The sequence below is a fragment of the Podarcis filfolensis genome (genome assembly GCF_964270895.1).
Source record: "Podarcis filfolensis genome assembly, chromosome: 7".
Taxonomy (NCBI): domain Eukaryota; kingdom Metazoa; phylum Chordata; class Lepidosauria; order Squamata; family Lacertidae; genus Podarcis; species Podarcis filfolensis.
In genome coordinates, this window is record NC_139603.1 from 79755325 (window position 1) to 79769599 (window position 14275).

At 41.5% G+C, this 14275-nt stretch overlaps 1 protein-coding gene across 6 annotated transcripts in view; it reads right to left on the reverse strand.

Moving 5' to 3' along the window:
• Window positions 1–320: 320 nt before the first annotated feature.
• The window catches only part of ASAP1 (ArfGAP with SH3 domain, ankyrin repeat and PH domain 1), a 146898-nt gene continuing 132943 nt past the window's right edge, over window positions 321–14275 (reverse strand). For all 6 annotated transcript variants that reach the window (XM_083621926.1, XM_083621923.1, XM_083621927.1 and 3 more), the window contains 5 exons: window positions 10446–10512; window positions 9099–9157; window positions 7790–8295; window positions 4493–4615; window positions 321–3175 (listed from right to left, as the gene is read on the reverse strand). In XM_083621926.1, the coding sequence (XP_083478052.1) occupies window positions 3101–3175; window positions 4493–4615; window positions 7790–8295; window positions 9099–9157; window positions 10446–10512 (830 nt within the window). In that variant the 3' untranslated portion in view covers window positions 321–3100. The remainder of the gene's footprint in view (window positions 3176–4492; window positions 4616–7789; window positions 8296–9098; window positions 9158–10445; window positions 10513–14275) is intronic.

A 14275-nucleotide genomic window follows, 5' to 3' on the forward strand; every position in this document is an offset into this window, starting at 1 on the left:
CAACCCCAGAGTTGGTCACGACTGGACCTAATGGTCAGGGGTCCCTTTACCTTTACCTGCAAACAATGTAGTAAGAGACCAAAAGAGAAGTACTTGAGTGCATCCAGATCCCACCCCCACCCCCAAAAAATCTGTGCGCAAATCTGTATGAACACCAGAATGAATGTATATGTTTATCTGGTGCTCTTATCTCTTTACTGAATAGAAACTGAACATGAGCATCAGAAAACACACATGCTCTATAATTGTATGTGAATGAGATCTACTTTTTCCTCCTATAGCAGACTCCAGTTGATAAAAGGACATTCAGATGCCTGGGATCAACTGAATACATTTATTTCAAAGCAATTTTAAATATTAAAAAAGTAGAAATTAACACATACAGTACTCAAACTGTCACATTAAACACGTGAGGAGACAAGTGTACTGATGTATTATGATTGTAACATTCAAATGAGACTTCAGTTTCCAACTAGTGGCTCTAACCAGATCTGCTTTCTATACATGTTGATGCACTATGTCATAAAAAAATAAATAGCAATTGCTGTTCAACAGTAAAATAACACACCATTCGCAGAACATACTTCCCTCTCCCCAGGGGGAAAAGAAACCCAAAACAAACAAGACTTCCCAAATATGTCATGTACAAAATTGCAGATAGTGGCTCTGAGTTTAAATACAATATTGTACTTAAAACTCAACCTATATATCATACATGGTGTTTTAATTCTCCTATGGATTCTCAAATCACCCAGAATAGTCAACTCTTGTTCCTGATGGAACTCATTTTATTTTTTAAAAAATTCATTATTATACTACTTCAAAAAAGCATACAAAATAATAGACATTTTGACTCTACATCATTTTACACATCTGGATCTCCTTTATATGGGTTGCGCTTTCTCTCTCTCTCTCTTTCTCTCTCTCTCTTTCAACCAGTGGATTTCAAGATCATTTTAAAATATACTTGACAAAAAAGGTAGATCAGTTTTGTTCTTTAATGCATCTGAAGCACACTGCATTGATGAGCAATATGGAATGCAAAGTCATTTTTTTGTTCTGGCTTTCATATAAACAGCATGAGTCTGAGAAAACACTGAAATCGGTAACACTGCAGAGTCGATGCCAGTAGGCTCAGTCACTCACTTGAAAGCTTATATCTTTTTTAACAGAATGTGTCATGACACAGATGAAGCAATAGTTTAAAAACCACTTTCCAATAATAGCTGATAAATATTTTGCTCTTCTTCATGCAAGATTTCTTAAGTTGATTATGTTCTGTATGTTAACCATTTAAATAAAAATAAATATTCACTGACTACAGGTTTGTAAAACATCAAAAGCAAAAGCCTCAGAGTGATTAATGTGAACTTGTGCTTTTCGTGAAATGGAAACCTTTTGACAGGGAGTCACGAGAATCTGCTGTGAAGGAAAAATAAATTTGGGCTGTTGCAAAAGCAGTTGTTTAAAGCCGGGGTGGCTAACTAGTGGCTTTGCAGATTCATCTATCTCCAGCTCGAATTGGCTCCAGCCAGCATAGCCAGTGATCAGGGATGACTGTAGCCTAGCAACATTGGGGCAGACACAGGTTAGCCAGCCTTGCTTTAAGCCAGGTGAACCCAGGAAACCACATGGAGCCACACTGTAAAACGTTCCGTGAATCATAAGCAAAACAAGAACATTCTGCTTTGCATATTATAACAAAGATCAACAAATAAATAAATGAAACACCGTATCTGAAATGAGCATATATCCTTAATACATTGATCAGAATAAAGAATGTGTTTTAGATGCAAGTGATGGAGGGTGGAAACTCCAAAGCCATCTCAGATCAAAACATATCCTTCCTAAGTTCAGCTCAGTGGTTTCAGGATTGTTGGCAGATTCTGAAAGTTCAACCTCGAGCCATAATTAGGATTCCACAAAAGCAAATTTAATTCCAGATGTTACAGTCTGGCGTCATTATTTAACAGGTGATAATTTGCATGAAAGGTCATCTTTCACTCGTTTTGATGGCAGGGTTTTGTTTTTTAATTATTATTTCTCCAGGCGACAGAACTAAGAGAGCATTATGACTTAATAGCTCCAGTGGGTCGAAGGCTCAAATCCCCCAGCAGCAAAGGTGTCTTCTAAATGAGCCAATTAGTTAGCACACACTAGTGCTCAAGTAAACTCATCTTTCAAGTCTGTGTGGCAACCAGATTGTAACAGGAGTGCACTGCGTGAAAACCTGAAAAAGCTGACAGACACTTATAACGTTTCTGCATAAACAGAGGTTGTAGGGAGTGTTATATGCTAATAAGCAGATGGGGATGGGCTGCTTTTCTTTTAAGACCCTGGTGCCGTGAAAGGAAACCTCCAGCCAAAAGTCCCATAAGTGTTCCTTCATTCGACAGAGCAATTTTAACTGAAGACTTTCAGATGGTGTTAGGTGAGGTAAATATCAGAGGGAGAAACACCAACGACATAATACAAACATGAAACGCCTGTTCACACAAACACACCACAAAAGACTACTGGTTAATCTGTAGCATCAGTGAATATTTCTTTTGTTTGATGTGTACATTGAACACTTTCTTTGACAATACCAAGGAAGTAGATTTCGCAAGCTGTAAAGTGTGTACATTGGTAGCTGTAAACAGGGCTGTAAATGAGCCAAAGCAGTTCATTTCGAAAACTGAATCTAACTCTCTGCTAGTTATCTATTTTAGGAATACTGATTTATTAGAGATGGTAATTTCTGTAGTTAAACAGGACCGGATGAGACCAACCACGTTTAGGGAGCTGGTAGTTCATACACACAGACAAAGAGATGTAAGTGCTTTGATGCCAAGGATGGCTTGAGCAAACCCAATAAGGCATGCCAGGTCCCAAGGCTACCGTAATACTGGCAAAGGCAGAGTAACACCGTTATGTACAATACAAGTATAAGTCACCTTGCTGGGTGAGCCGTAAATGAGTTCTTGTTCTGTAACAGCAGTTATATATACATATATATCCACAGTTGTGCACAGAATTACAGGGAGGGAGCAGCTGTTTGCTTCGTGCTAAAAGCCCGTCTTGCAGGAAGGATGTGCAATGCTCAAGTTTCCGATTCGACTCAGTCTGACAAAATATGGACGAAGGATACTGGGAAGACCCCTTTTCTCTCTGGCTTGCCTTCAATGTGGCCGATCTGCAGAGAAGAACAAACAATGTTGGCTCAGAAGGCATTGCCCCTCCCCCGCCCCCAAACCTCCGCACTTGCTATCCCACATGGAGCAATAATGTGTATTATGTGCTTGATAGTCGGTAGTTTTATGCTTCGATATCCTCACTCTGAACCTGGCCACTTTTATATGGAAGCAAGTCTAATTAATAGATACCTGAGATCTGGGAAACACCAAATATTTCAGCCATGATCCTTATGTGGGTAACAGTTATGCGGTTACATTGGTGTGGGTTTTTTTTTTGGGGGGGGGTCCTCCCTCACTTCCCTGGAAAAGACCCTGATGTTGGGAAAGATTGAGGGCACAAGGGGAAGGGGACGACAGAGGACGAGATGGTTGGACAGTCTTCTCGAAGCTACCAGCATGAGTTTGACCAAACTGCGGGAGGCAGTGGAAGACAGGACTGCCTGGCGTGCTCTGGTCCATGGGGTCACAAAGAGTCGGACGCGACTAAACAACAACCTCCCTCACTAAAGGTTTTTGAGCAAGGCTTTACAGCCATCTGCTGAGTTTCAAAACCCAGTTGGTCAAGCAGACTTGCCATGCTAGGAATGCACACCCAAAAGCACCAGTGGGTGATGAAATTGGTTGTAGTTTTTTTAGTTTGGCCTAAATTTGCAGGTCTGCGGACACACAGCGGGCTCCTAGCTGTTAAGATAGGGATAGGGTTAATATCTTATTTCTGTGCAAGGCCTCTTTTGTTCCCGCAGTCATCAACCGCTGCTCTACTGCAATGTTTTGCTGCAGTGAGACGGGGGTAGCCAACCTAGTGCCCTCCAGATGTTGTTTAACCACAACTTCCATTATCCATGGCCATTGGTCACTCTGCTGGGGATTGATGGGAGCTGCAGTCCAACAACATCAGGAGGGCACCATGTTGGCTACTCCTGGGCTACTCCTGGGAATCTTGTACCTGAGCCTAGCCCACTTTCTGACTTATACAGCCTGTGTAGGATCAGATCACTTGGGTTCAGTCCATTCCCCACTTAAATCTGTGGCAAAATGTGCACTCTTCTTTAATGGAACTGCACTTGATACTTTAATTACAGAAAAAGACTAGCAGTTATAAGCAAGGTTTAAAACGCAATTAGTAACACAATGCATGCTAAAACTATATTGCTGCACCATTAAAATAAGTGTTAGGCAATGCCTGAGTTGTGTGGTGGAAGATTAATTTAATTTAATGTTAGAAACAGTATGACCTTGGTGTTATTTTGCTTTTCACAGATCTGTAACTACTTAATAAAACTGGATTCGGTTTTTCAAAGCAGGAAGGTACATACCCACCACTCTTGGTCCTCTTCACCTGTCACAATGATAACTTCTCCTTCAACAAATGTAAGCTCATCATCATTATCTGCCTGGCAATCATAGATTGTCTTCACTCGCCTAACTTTGTTCTTTCCCTAAAACGTAAATCACATTATAGCTAAAAGGCAGGAAAATACCAACTATAGAACAAAATTTTAACGTAACAGCAAAAACACTGAATGCTACAAATACGTTTAAACATTTCAAATACTTTAAACCAACAGAGGCCTAAAGCCCTCAAAAATTTCCATGTATGTGTTCAGTAATTTAACTTTTTCAATCTTTTTTTTTAAAAAAAACCTAACACACTGGATTTTGAAAGCTACCCACAGAACATTTAAGAAACAAAGGTCCTGATGTACGATGAATTACAGAAGAGGATGCAGGTGTACCCAGCAAGGCTGCAGCAGGGAATACACCATTTGTCTTGGAGGCACTAGGTGAATGCATTTTTATTTCCCCAGATGTTTCCGAAGGTATGTAGAACTTGTGACACTCCAGGTGTTGCTGGACTCAAACTCCAGTCAGCCTCAGCCAGCATAGTCAGTGATCAGGAGCGATGGAAGGTGTGCTCCAGCAACATCCATGGGATGCGCAATGCATACATATGTGATTGGGTGGGGGTTATGTTTTGTTACTTTTTTTGTGTGTATTTTTATACCCTACTCTTCACCTGAAAAGGCTCCCAGAACAGCTTACGTAAGAACAAAGGAGGCAGCCCGTGCCACCAGGCTTACGTTCTAAAAGACAGAAAACAAATGGAAAAGAGGATCTGGATCCCAGCCAACAGTATTTATTCCTAATGTCCCATTCCTGACATGTGCAGCTCACCAAGATTACCCTTGCAGTTATCAGAGCAAGAGGATAGAGAGTCTATAATAAATATCAACTAAAACCTTTATGGCCATTATCCAGGGAGCCTATTAAGAGATTTAAGACCAATTTCTTATTTTCTGGCTGAGTAGCTCACTATCATAATGTTGTGGCAGCAAGCAGGGGGCTGCCAGGCTGAAGAGGTTGACCAACCCAGTTGCATATATAGATTTTATTTACACTGAAATTTCTATCCCACTTTCCCCTTTCAACTGATCTGCTCACGAATCATGAATGATTTGGGGAAAAACAAAAGGAACAACCCTCACTCACAATAGCCCAACCATTAAAACAACTCATGCCAAATCCAATGATAACCGCTTTTCTGCACAACAGAAAATCCACTTGCACAATGGAACTGGGGAATTCTTTTCTCTGCCCTCCAGCCTCCCACACACCCCACAAAATCTGCTCCATATATGGGCAGGAGAGGAAGAAGAAGCCCTATTGCAGAAACAGACACCAGTTTGTGCTCATTGGCTCTCACCCTAAATAAACACATCTCAAGACACGCAAAAAAATAACCCCAGAAAGCCAGAACATAGCAAGGGCAACAAAATCTATCTAGCAGCATTATACATTACTACATAGAAGGGAACATTTTCAATGCTTTGCCACTGGCAGTTATATAAAGACAATTTACCAGGCAACCTTGGCACTTGTAAGTTTGCCTTTGTGAAAGTGGCTCAATTGAAATATTAGTCCAAGTTCTTCTAGACAGGCAGCTCCCCGTTTCTACGGGGGTTGCATTTCTGGTCAAAGCACACATTGGTGGAGCACGCAAAAATCTGCCCCGGCCCCTGTTCTGCCCCCACTCCTCCCTCTTCTGGGTCCAAAAGGACCCGCACATTGGCGGTTGCACATCAACTGGACGCACCAAAAATGGTAACCGCCTGCGTTGCATTTTTATAGGGATAAAGGAGCCAGGTTTATCCCTCAGTACTTTCTTTACACTTTGGAAACTTAGATGAAATTTATTTTTCAATTTTCACAGTCCTCCAACCTGTCTGCCTGGCTACTAATCCAGAATGCGGCAGCTAGACCGGTGACTGGGAGTGGCCGCCGAGACCACATAACACTTGAAAGACTTACATTGGTTCCCAGTACGCTTCTGAGCATAATTCAAAGCGTTGGTGCTGACCTTTAAAGCCCTAAATGGCCTCGGCCCAGTATACCTGAAGGAGTGTCTCCACCCCCATTGTTCAGCCTGGACACTGAGGTCGAGCGCTGAGGGCCTTCTTGTGGTTCCCTCACTGTGAGAAGTGAAGCTACAGGGAACCAGGCAGAGGGCCATCCAATGTCAAGGAGATAAACAACTATCTGACTTTTAGAAGACATCTGAAGGCAGCCCTGTTTAGGGAAGTTTTTAATGCTTGATGTTTTAATGTATTTTTAATCTTTTGTTGGAAGCTGCTGGGAAACCTAGCCAGATGGGCGGGGTATTATTATTATTATTATTATTATTATTATTATTATTAATAATAATAATAATGGGACTCTCCAGCTTTACTTACCCCCTTCCTGACTGTTTTGTCAGGCTGGTACATCTCCCTGCACTCTGATTTTAAGATGGGGGATATAGAGGGGGGTGTGAGTATGTGTAGAAATCAACCTACTGTACAAGGGTCAATTTTACATTCAATGCTCCATCTGGCCCCGCCCATGCTGCTATGTATTCCCCAGAAGGTTGCATATAAGGACTGCAGCCTTCAAACTGAAAAAGATACCCCTCCCCTAGGCTAGAAAACTGTTAACCTCCAATGGTGCCTTCCAATACTCTCCAAGTGTCTGTGACCGGGTGGTAGTTATTGTAAACCTCAAGGTCAAGTAAGGGACACACTTATCATCCCTTTAAGGGCAGTAAGCACCACTTGCTTGCTCTGCGACGCACTGATCACAGACTGGACCACGCTCAGTCAATTCCCCTTGGCTAGCTTGAAGCAGCCTTGATGGGCAAGGATAAAGAGCGCATGGTTAAATTACTGCAAGCACCTTGTCCACATAATCAGGCTGATTCCACAAAACAGGATTTGATGGGGCACCGGACACTTCATTTGCACATGTCCCAAAAATGGCATTCAAGTAATCATGAGAAGAGAGCAATTTTTTGTTCTCAAATTGCCTGTGTTAGTCATACTTTATCAGCTAGGCTATTTTGAAATACATGATTGTGACTGTGCAGCAAGTGATTAAAGTCAGCCAAGAAGCAACAGAAAGGTATTGGCATGGGGCGCAAAATGCACCAGGAAAGCTGTTTTCTTCAAGCAGCTTCGCTGTGTACCTCAAATTCCCCCGGTGTTATTTTCTGCACAGAACTCTGCACACCCCAAAGCAGGGTTGGCAGCAACAACAAACCCTCGCTGCCTTATAAGAGAACAAACCATCTATCTACTCACCACGTTAATTTTTCTAGGAAGTGGCACTGGGGTCTCTGGCAGTGCATGGGTTACATCATTGGAGTCTTCAGATGCTTGCTTTTGGACGGCCTCTTTCGATTGTACCTTTGGAGAAAGATCCACAGAATGAGACTTTTGATTTGCCTCCGAGGGCTGAGGCTTCGGTGACATTTCTCCAACAGGAGTTTTAGCCAAAGCATCTCCTAGCTGAGGCTTGGGAGGAAGGTCCTTCATTTGTGGCTTCGGAGGCAAGTCTGAGAGCTGTGGTTTTGGTGGCAGGTCTCCTAACTGGGGCTTGGGGGGTAATTCTCCTGGCTTCGGGGGCAAATCTCCAATCTGAGGTTTCTGGGGTAGTTCCATGGGTTGAGGCTTTGGGGGCAAATCTCCAGGTTGTGGTTTCTGTGGCAGATCAATACAAAGTGAAATGGACTTCTGAAAGGTTTCCGATTGTTGACTGGGCTTGTCTATTGAAGGAAGGTGAATCGTCTCTATTTTTCTTAGTGCCACTGAAACAGAAAGGAAACACAATGGAATTAATTTCAGAATGGGTTGCTATTTCCTCATTTGCAACAGATAAAAGTTCCACACGCTCCGGTGTACAAGGTCCTATACTTTTATATGCAATCACTGTGGCTTCCTGCAGATAACATCTCATTGTGTTCTGCACAATATAGGAATTTTAGCACTAACCCTTTGGAAATGCCTTCTGTCTCTATTGCCTTTCTGGCACCTATTGAAGACCTTCCTTTTTCAACCAGCCTCTTAAGTGGATATATTGATCTCAGTCTGCCTTCAAACTGTTTTCACATATGCAATAGTTTCCATTTGCATATATGCATTTATTTTTCATTATCTTTGTTGTTGTTTCTACCATGAAATTGCTTTGAGACATTTTGTGGGGATTCATAAATGGAATTAAATAAAACAGAGAGATGTGGAAGTGTGCACTTGGCCCTGATCCTGGAATTCCCCATCCCTGTTATAGTCTAAGAGACATTTGTAAAACAGAGTACTGCAGCAACTATATTCTTAGTTCTTGCCACTCCTATGTCTTCAAACCTACAAAGCATCCCAGGATTAGACAGGTTTCTTATACTGAAACTTTATATTGTTCAAACAACTCTTCACAATATTACTACAAACATGCTGTGAGTAAGGCAAGAGAGGAAGAGACTGACCTGGGGGAAATCTATACTTGAGAATTCAGAGACCCCCAGCCAGTCAACAGTAGACCAGAACAGTAGTGGTTCAATGATCTGATTTAGTATAACATAGCTCTGTATGCAATCATGCTCAGAGATATACTTACCTTTTTGAGGTAGTTTTGGAAGAACTCTTGGACCCAGTGCAGTCTTAGCAGTCCCAGTGCTGATGAACAAACACATAATGGTTTACATCTCTATAATGAAATACCCAAATGCCTCCTTTTTAGAGTACCAGGCATTAACATTAGCAGCACAAACACTTTCCATAGAACAGACTCAAAACCTCACAGGGGTGTTGCCTGTGGGCTTCCTTTACTCAAATATAACAATGTTTGTATATAAGAATTCTATTATTCTAAGCTTGTTTTTGAAATAGGATATTGACCTGTTCAGATAGGACACCACTGGAACAGAAATCAGAAGTCAAAACAGAACTGAAAAAGAATCATGAACTGGGGCAGGGGAGAGGTTGGTTCTTTGAATTCTGAATTATTTCAGCACTGGATGATCAACTCAAGGAAATTATTAAAAACTACAGTGGTACCTCGGGTTACAGACGCTTCAGGTTACAGACTCCGCTAACCCGGAAACAGTACCTCGGGTTAAGAGCTTTGCTTCATGATGAGAACAGAAATCGTGCTCTGGCGGTGCGGCGGCAGCAGGAGGCCCCATTAGTTAAAGAGGTGCTTCAGGTTAAGAACAGTTTCAGGTTAAGTACGGACCTCCGGAACGAATTAAGTACTTAACCTGAGGTACCACTGTAAGAATATATATATGGCACATTATGATCTCTTGTACCTGACATGTTTGAAGATTTGCATTGATTGCCACATTTCCAGGGCTTATTTCCTACTAAATGCGACATTTGAAATTTGCTCCAACGGTTTTGAAACAGTGCTAGTTTAAGCACATGAAAGCACTGCATTGCCTTTTTCTGGAGTGGAGAGGAGACGTCTGCATAGCCTATTTCCTCAAAGCTAGGGCTGCAATAGCTTTTAAAAAAAGATTTTTTAAAGACAAAAACCTCCAAGTTCACTGGTGCTTTAGACTTTTATATCATGGGTCATGAAAGCCGTGTGAACATGTGACAGAAGAGGCTTTTCGTGGTGTCAACAGGATCTTTCTGAAATCAGGCCTGAAAGAAGCCTCCTTCTATTGACAGCTTTTCTAGCTCTGTTAACATCTCTCTTTTTTTCAGCTAGAACTGCATTGCACATGGGACTTGTCTGAAGAAAACATGATACTGGCTTTTACATTACAAACCCTGACAGTACACCTAGCAAAAGCCATTAAAAAGAAAAGAGAAGGTGAAATGTAAACAAGTTGAGTTCAACTATAAATATGTTTTTGTTTTAAAGAAACAATTTTCTACTGACTCACAAAAATCAATTATCTGGATTAATATCATTGTTTGGTCTCAGTGAACAAACAAAAATTATAAAAAATCTTACCCTGATTGTTGAGACATCCCCTCAAACTTGTTTGCAGTCTTTGTGGCTGGAGGACCCAAATCATTACCTATGGATTAAAACATTAACTAAGTTTTTTGATTTTAAATTGGATGAAGTAGCAGATATCATAAATAATGTAAAGACTTTTCAAGTAGAAGCTATAGGATCTCACCGCTACTTTTTTTTATGCATAGTGATTTAAGGCCAGAAAAGGCATTTATAATCTAGAATATGGCTTCCTATGCAATGTTAATTTTAAGCAATTTAAGTCCGTCTGCTAGTAAGGGAAAGTATTTAAAAGAATTATACTATAATAGCATGTTTGTACAGGAAGTGCGTTGTACACTGTCTGTTTGCATGTTATGCATGTGTTTGTGGCCAAGGTGCTATGAAAGAAGTTAGGCAAGAGTTAAAACTTTGTGATCTGAGGCATTTTCTCTTTTGAAAAATTGTTAACACTTCAGTCCATATGTAGAACTTCCTATTTCTGTAATATATTAAAAAAAACCTCACCCAACTGTTTATACCAAAATGTGCTAAGAAGCTGAAGGTAGCACTCTTAATTTACTATTGTAGGGCACTAGCTATACTGCTGAGGTTTCACATTCTGATACCAAAAACACACCCTGTTTCTATGATAACTTTTAATTTTATCACCTTCTTTCAGCACAAACTGGGAATTAATTTCTCCCAGAGAGGTTGAATTTGTTGATAACGATTAATCTAGTGATGCGAATGAAGAAATGCAAATAACCTTCCTGAAAATGTGTGCAATTCAGCCCTAAGAACCCAAGTGAAGAATTTAATACGTTTAAGGCCCTATTCATACAAATGGCAATCGCTTAGAACGGAGGCACAGAGCTTGTGTGTGAACTGGTCCTCAGAGAGTTAAATTGACAGTATAAAAGGAAACCACATTCTAGGCAAAGAAAAGGGCTGGTATGATGGGTGAATGAGTTGCTGCCTGAATTGTGCCTAGATGCCCTCTTGCCTCAGGCAGCCCAAGGAAAGAACTCTTCTTTGAGACAACACTCTTCCCAGCTGAGAAATCAAAACCTTTGGCCAGAACAGCAAGCAAAGGTTGGATGGGGGCAGCCAAATTGGATTAAGGATGCAGTTTGCTTCACAGTGAGGAGGAGGAGGAGAAGACAGAGACCACCTTTAGTGGTCACCCAAGCACGGAGAAAAGCCAAAAGTTCTGGAAATCTGGAGATTCAAGAGGAAGGTACGAGCCTCTCCGTGCCCCATGGAGAGGACAAGGGTATGTTGCAAATAGTGGGGCAAGGCCCCCACTTAGAAGTAACTCTTGTTCCTTTGTCCCCACCCATCCCCTCCAGTTTAAGAAGCCTTATTTTGATTATCCTGTTCTTGTCTACCCTCTAAAGGACACTACTGGGAGTGCAGGCAACTCCAAGGCTTTTTATAGCTAGAAAGGTTCTTATTGTTCTAGATCAGGCATAGGCAAACTTAGCCCTCCAGATGTTTTTGGCCAGCAACTCCCATGATCCCTAGCTAGCAGGACCAGCGGTCAGGGATGATGGGAATTGTAGTCTCAAAACATCTGGAGGGTCGAGTTTTCCTATGCCTGTTCTAGATCAAGGCGGCCTAACTTTTCATACCAGGTGGGCCTGCAAGTGTACTTCGACACGGAACCTGTGGACCGCACACTGCCTTGTTGCTGGGGTGGGGTGGGGCAGGTAGGCCAAGATAAGCAAGGCACTGAGGCTTGGGGAAGGAGGTGTGAGGTTCTGGCAGGTCCTAGAATCCTCCTACCTCCCTTCTACAACTGGGAAAGCACTAGCTAGGCTTTGGAAAGGAGGCGAGAGGAATATAGGACCCTGTCAGAGCCCTCGCACTTCCGGCTCATCTGTTGCCGAGTTATGTGTTGCCCAGTTATTTCCCAACAATTATAGTTCTGTTATAGTTTAATCAACAGTTGCCATCTGTTTTATTTAGAAATGTCAGAGAATGTTATAGACTGTTGCAACAACAACAACAACAACAACAAAACCACTTAAACGAAATCAGGATGGTTTTCTGCCACAATACATTTGTTAGTATTTAACGTGTCACAAGAATCTTTGTCGTCTCAGTCTGGAGGTGACACAAGCCAGAGATGCAAGCCGAAGATTTCTAGTTACAAGCAGCACATGGATGCAAACACATAAATAAATTTAGTGAATGAAGGGCAGTTAACTAAGCATAGGCCTTCCCTTTGTCATGCAACAGCTAATCAACTTTTGAACACAAAAAATAAGTGCACAATCCACTACTGGCTATGCCAGCTAGAAAGCTCCAAAGAATAATGCATTTGTGTTTAGCTCTGCCACAGTCCTTGTTTGCATGTAACACTAAGCCAAACTGTGGCTTAGAGTGAACAAGCATGTGGACTCCCAGAGAGGAGATCACAGCTGCCTTGCTCCTCACCAGTTGTTCTGCTACTGTGCTGAACTGAAGGATCGTCTGGGCTCATGGTTTAGCTTTCTCCAGACAAACCATTGCACAAAGCTTGTTACAGCTTATAGTTTGTCTGAGGAAAAGTACTGTATGGCCACCTTTACAAAATGCTGTTTTGTATGGCCAGAAACATTTCCCCCTATTCCTGAATTTCACATGTTTACATGGACGTGACAGGGCCTGCTGAATTTTTTGACTTTCAAATTCCAAAAATCAGCGGAGCTAAGAAGATTAAATTAATGTAGTTTAGCTTTGCTTGGTAAGTCAATTGCGTGTAAAATTGCATAGAAAAACCTCCTCACTGAAGAAATTCGCAAAAATAAAGTTTCACTTCCTAAAATGACAAGTCACTGTGACTTGTAACAACCCTGTAACAATGCTCACCCACTTACAGTTGAAGGGAATTTTGATCTATAAACTGACACACCTATTTCCCGCTTATTCAACTGTTCTTGGATTGTGTGGTTTTTTTTGGGGGGGGGGACATAAGTCAAGTCCCAAAGAAAACCATACAAATCTCATACTTTTTTCTTAAAGGCTGAGTACAAATCAAATTGTAGACTTTTTCAGGTTAAAGCTTTTTGCCATTGCAGTCAAAACCCATCATCATATTTGAAAATATAGGTCAAGTAATTCCTTAGAACACTTTCAGAACTAAAGTCGAGGGCTTTGAAAGTAGACTTGTCAGGCAAACCTGATGTATAGAAATGTCACACAAGACCAGTTTGTGCTTCATGGTAAACCATAGTTAATGGTTTGCCATGAAAATGAAACCACTCTTGCTTCGCTCTTTCCCTAGTGCAAGGGGAAGCAACAGCCCATGATCCCTGACATAGCATTACACCAGAACCAGAACTGGCAAGCTAAAATGTGGCATTGGCTTCACACTGTAGTTTATCTAGTGCAAAATAAAGCACAATGTCAAGTTAGGGATTGTGGTTTGTTGGCCCCACTAGGGGAGGAATAAAGTATGCTCACAGTAAGCTACTGACTGTGGCTTACTATGATATGCAAACAAAGCCAGTGGCAAAGTAATTTAGGCTGCAATCCTATACACACTTAACTGGGAGCAAGCACTCAATGGGACTTACTTTTGAATAGACATGTACAGGACTGCACAATAGTAAAGGAGACTCTTACAAAAACCTGAAATTTACTTGGCCAGACACAGGGGGAAAAAAAATTCTGCTTTAGTTATTGCACTTTAGCAGTGTAAAGTACAGACTATGGAGGCCAGAATGTTTTCAGCAGAGTACAAGGCAACATGGTAGCTTAGGGACAGCAGCAGCGTTAAAATCTTATGAAGGGTGTGCTTTTGTAGTTTCAAGCAATCACCTTAAGCTCTGGATAAATTGGTTTGATTTCCCACTTTC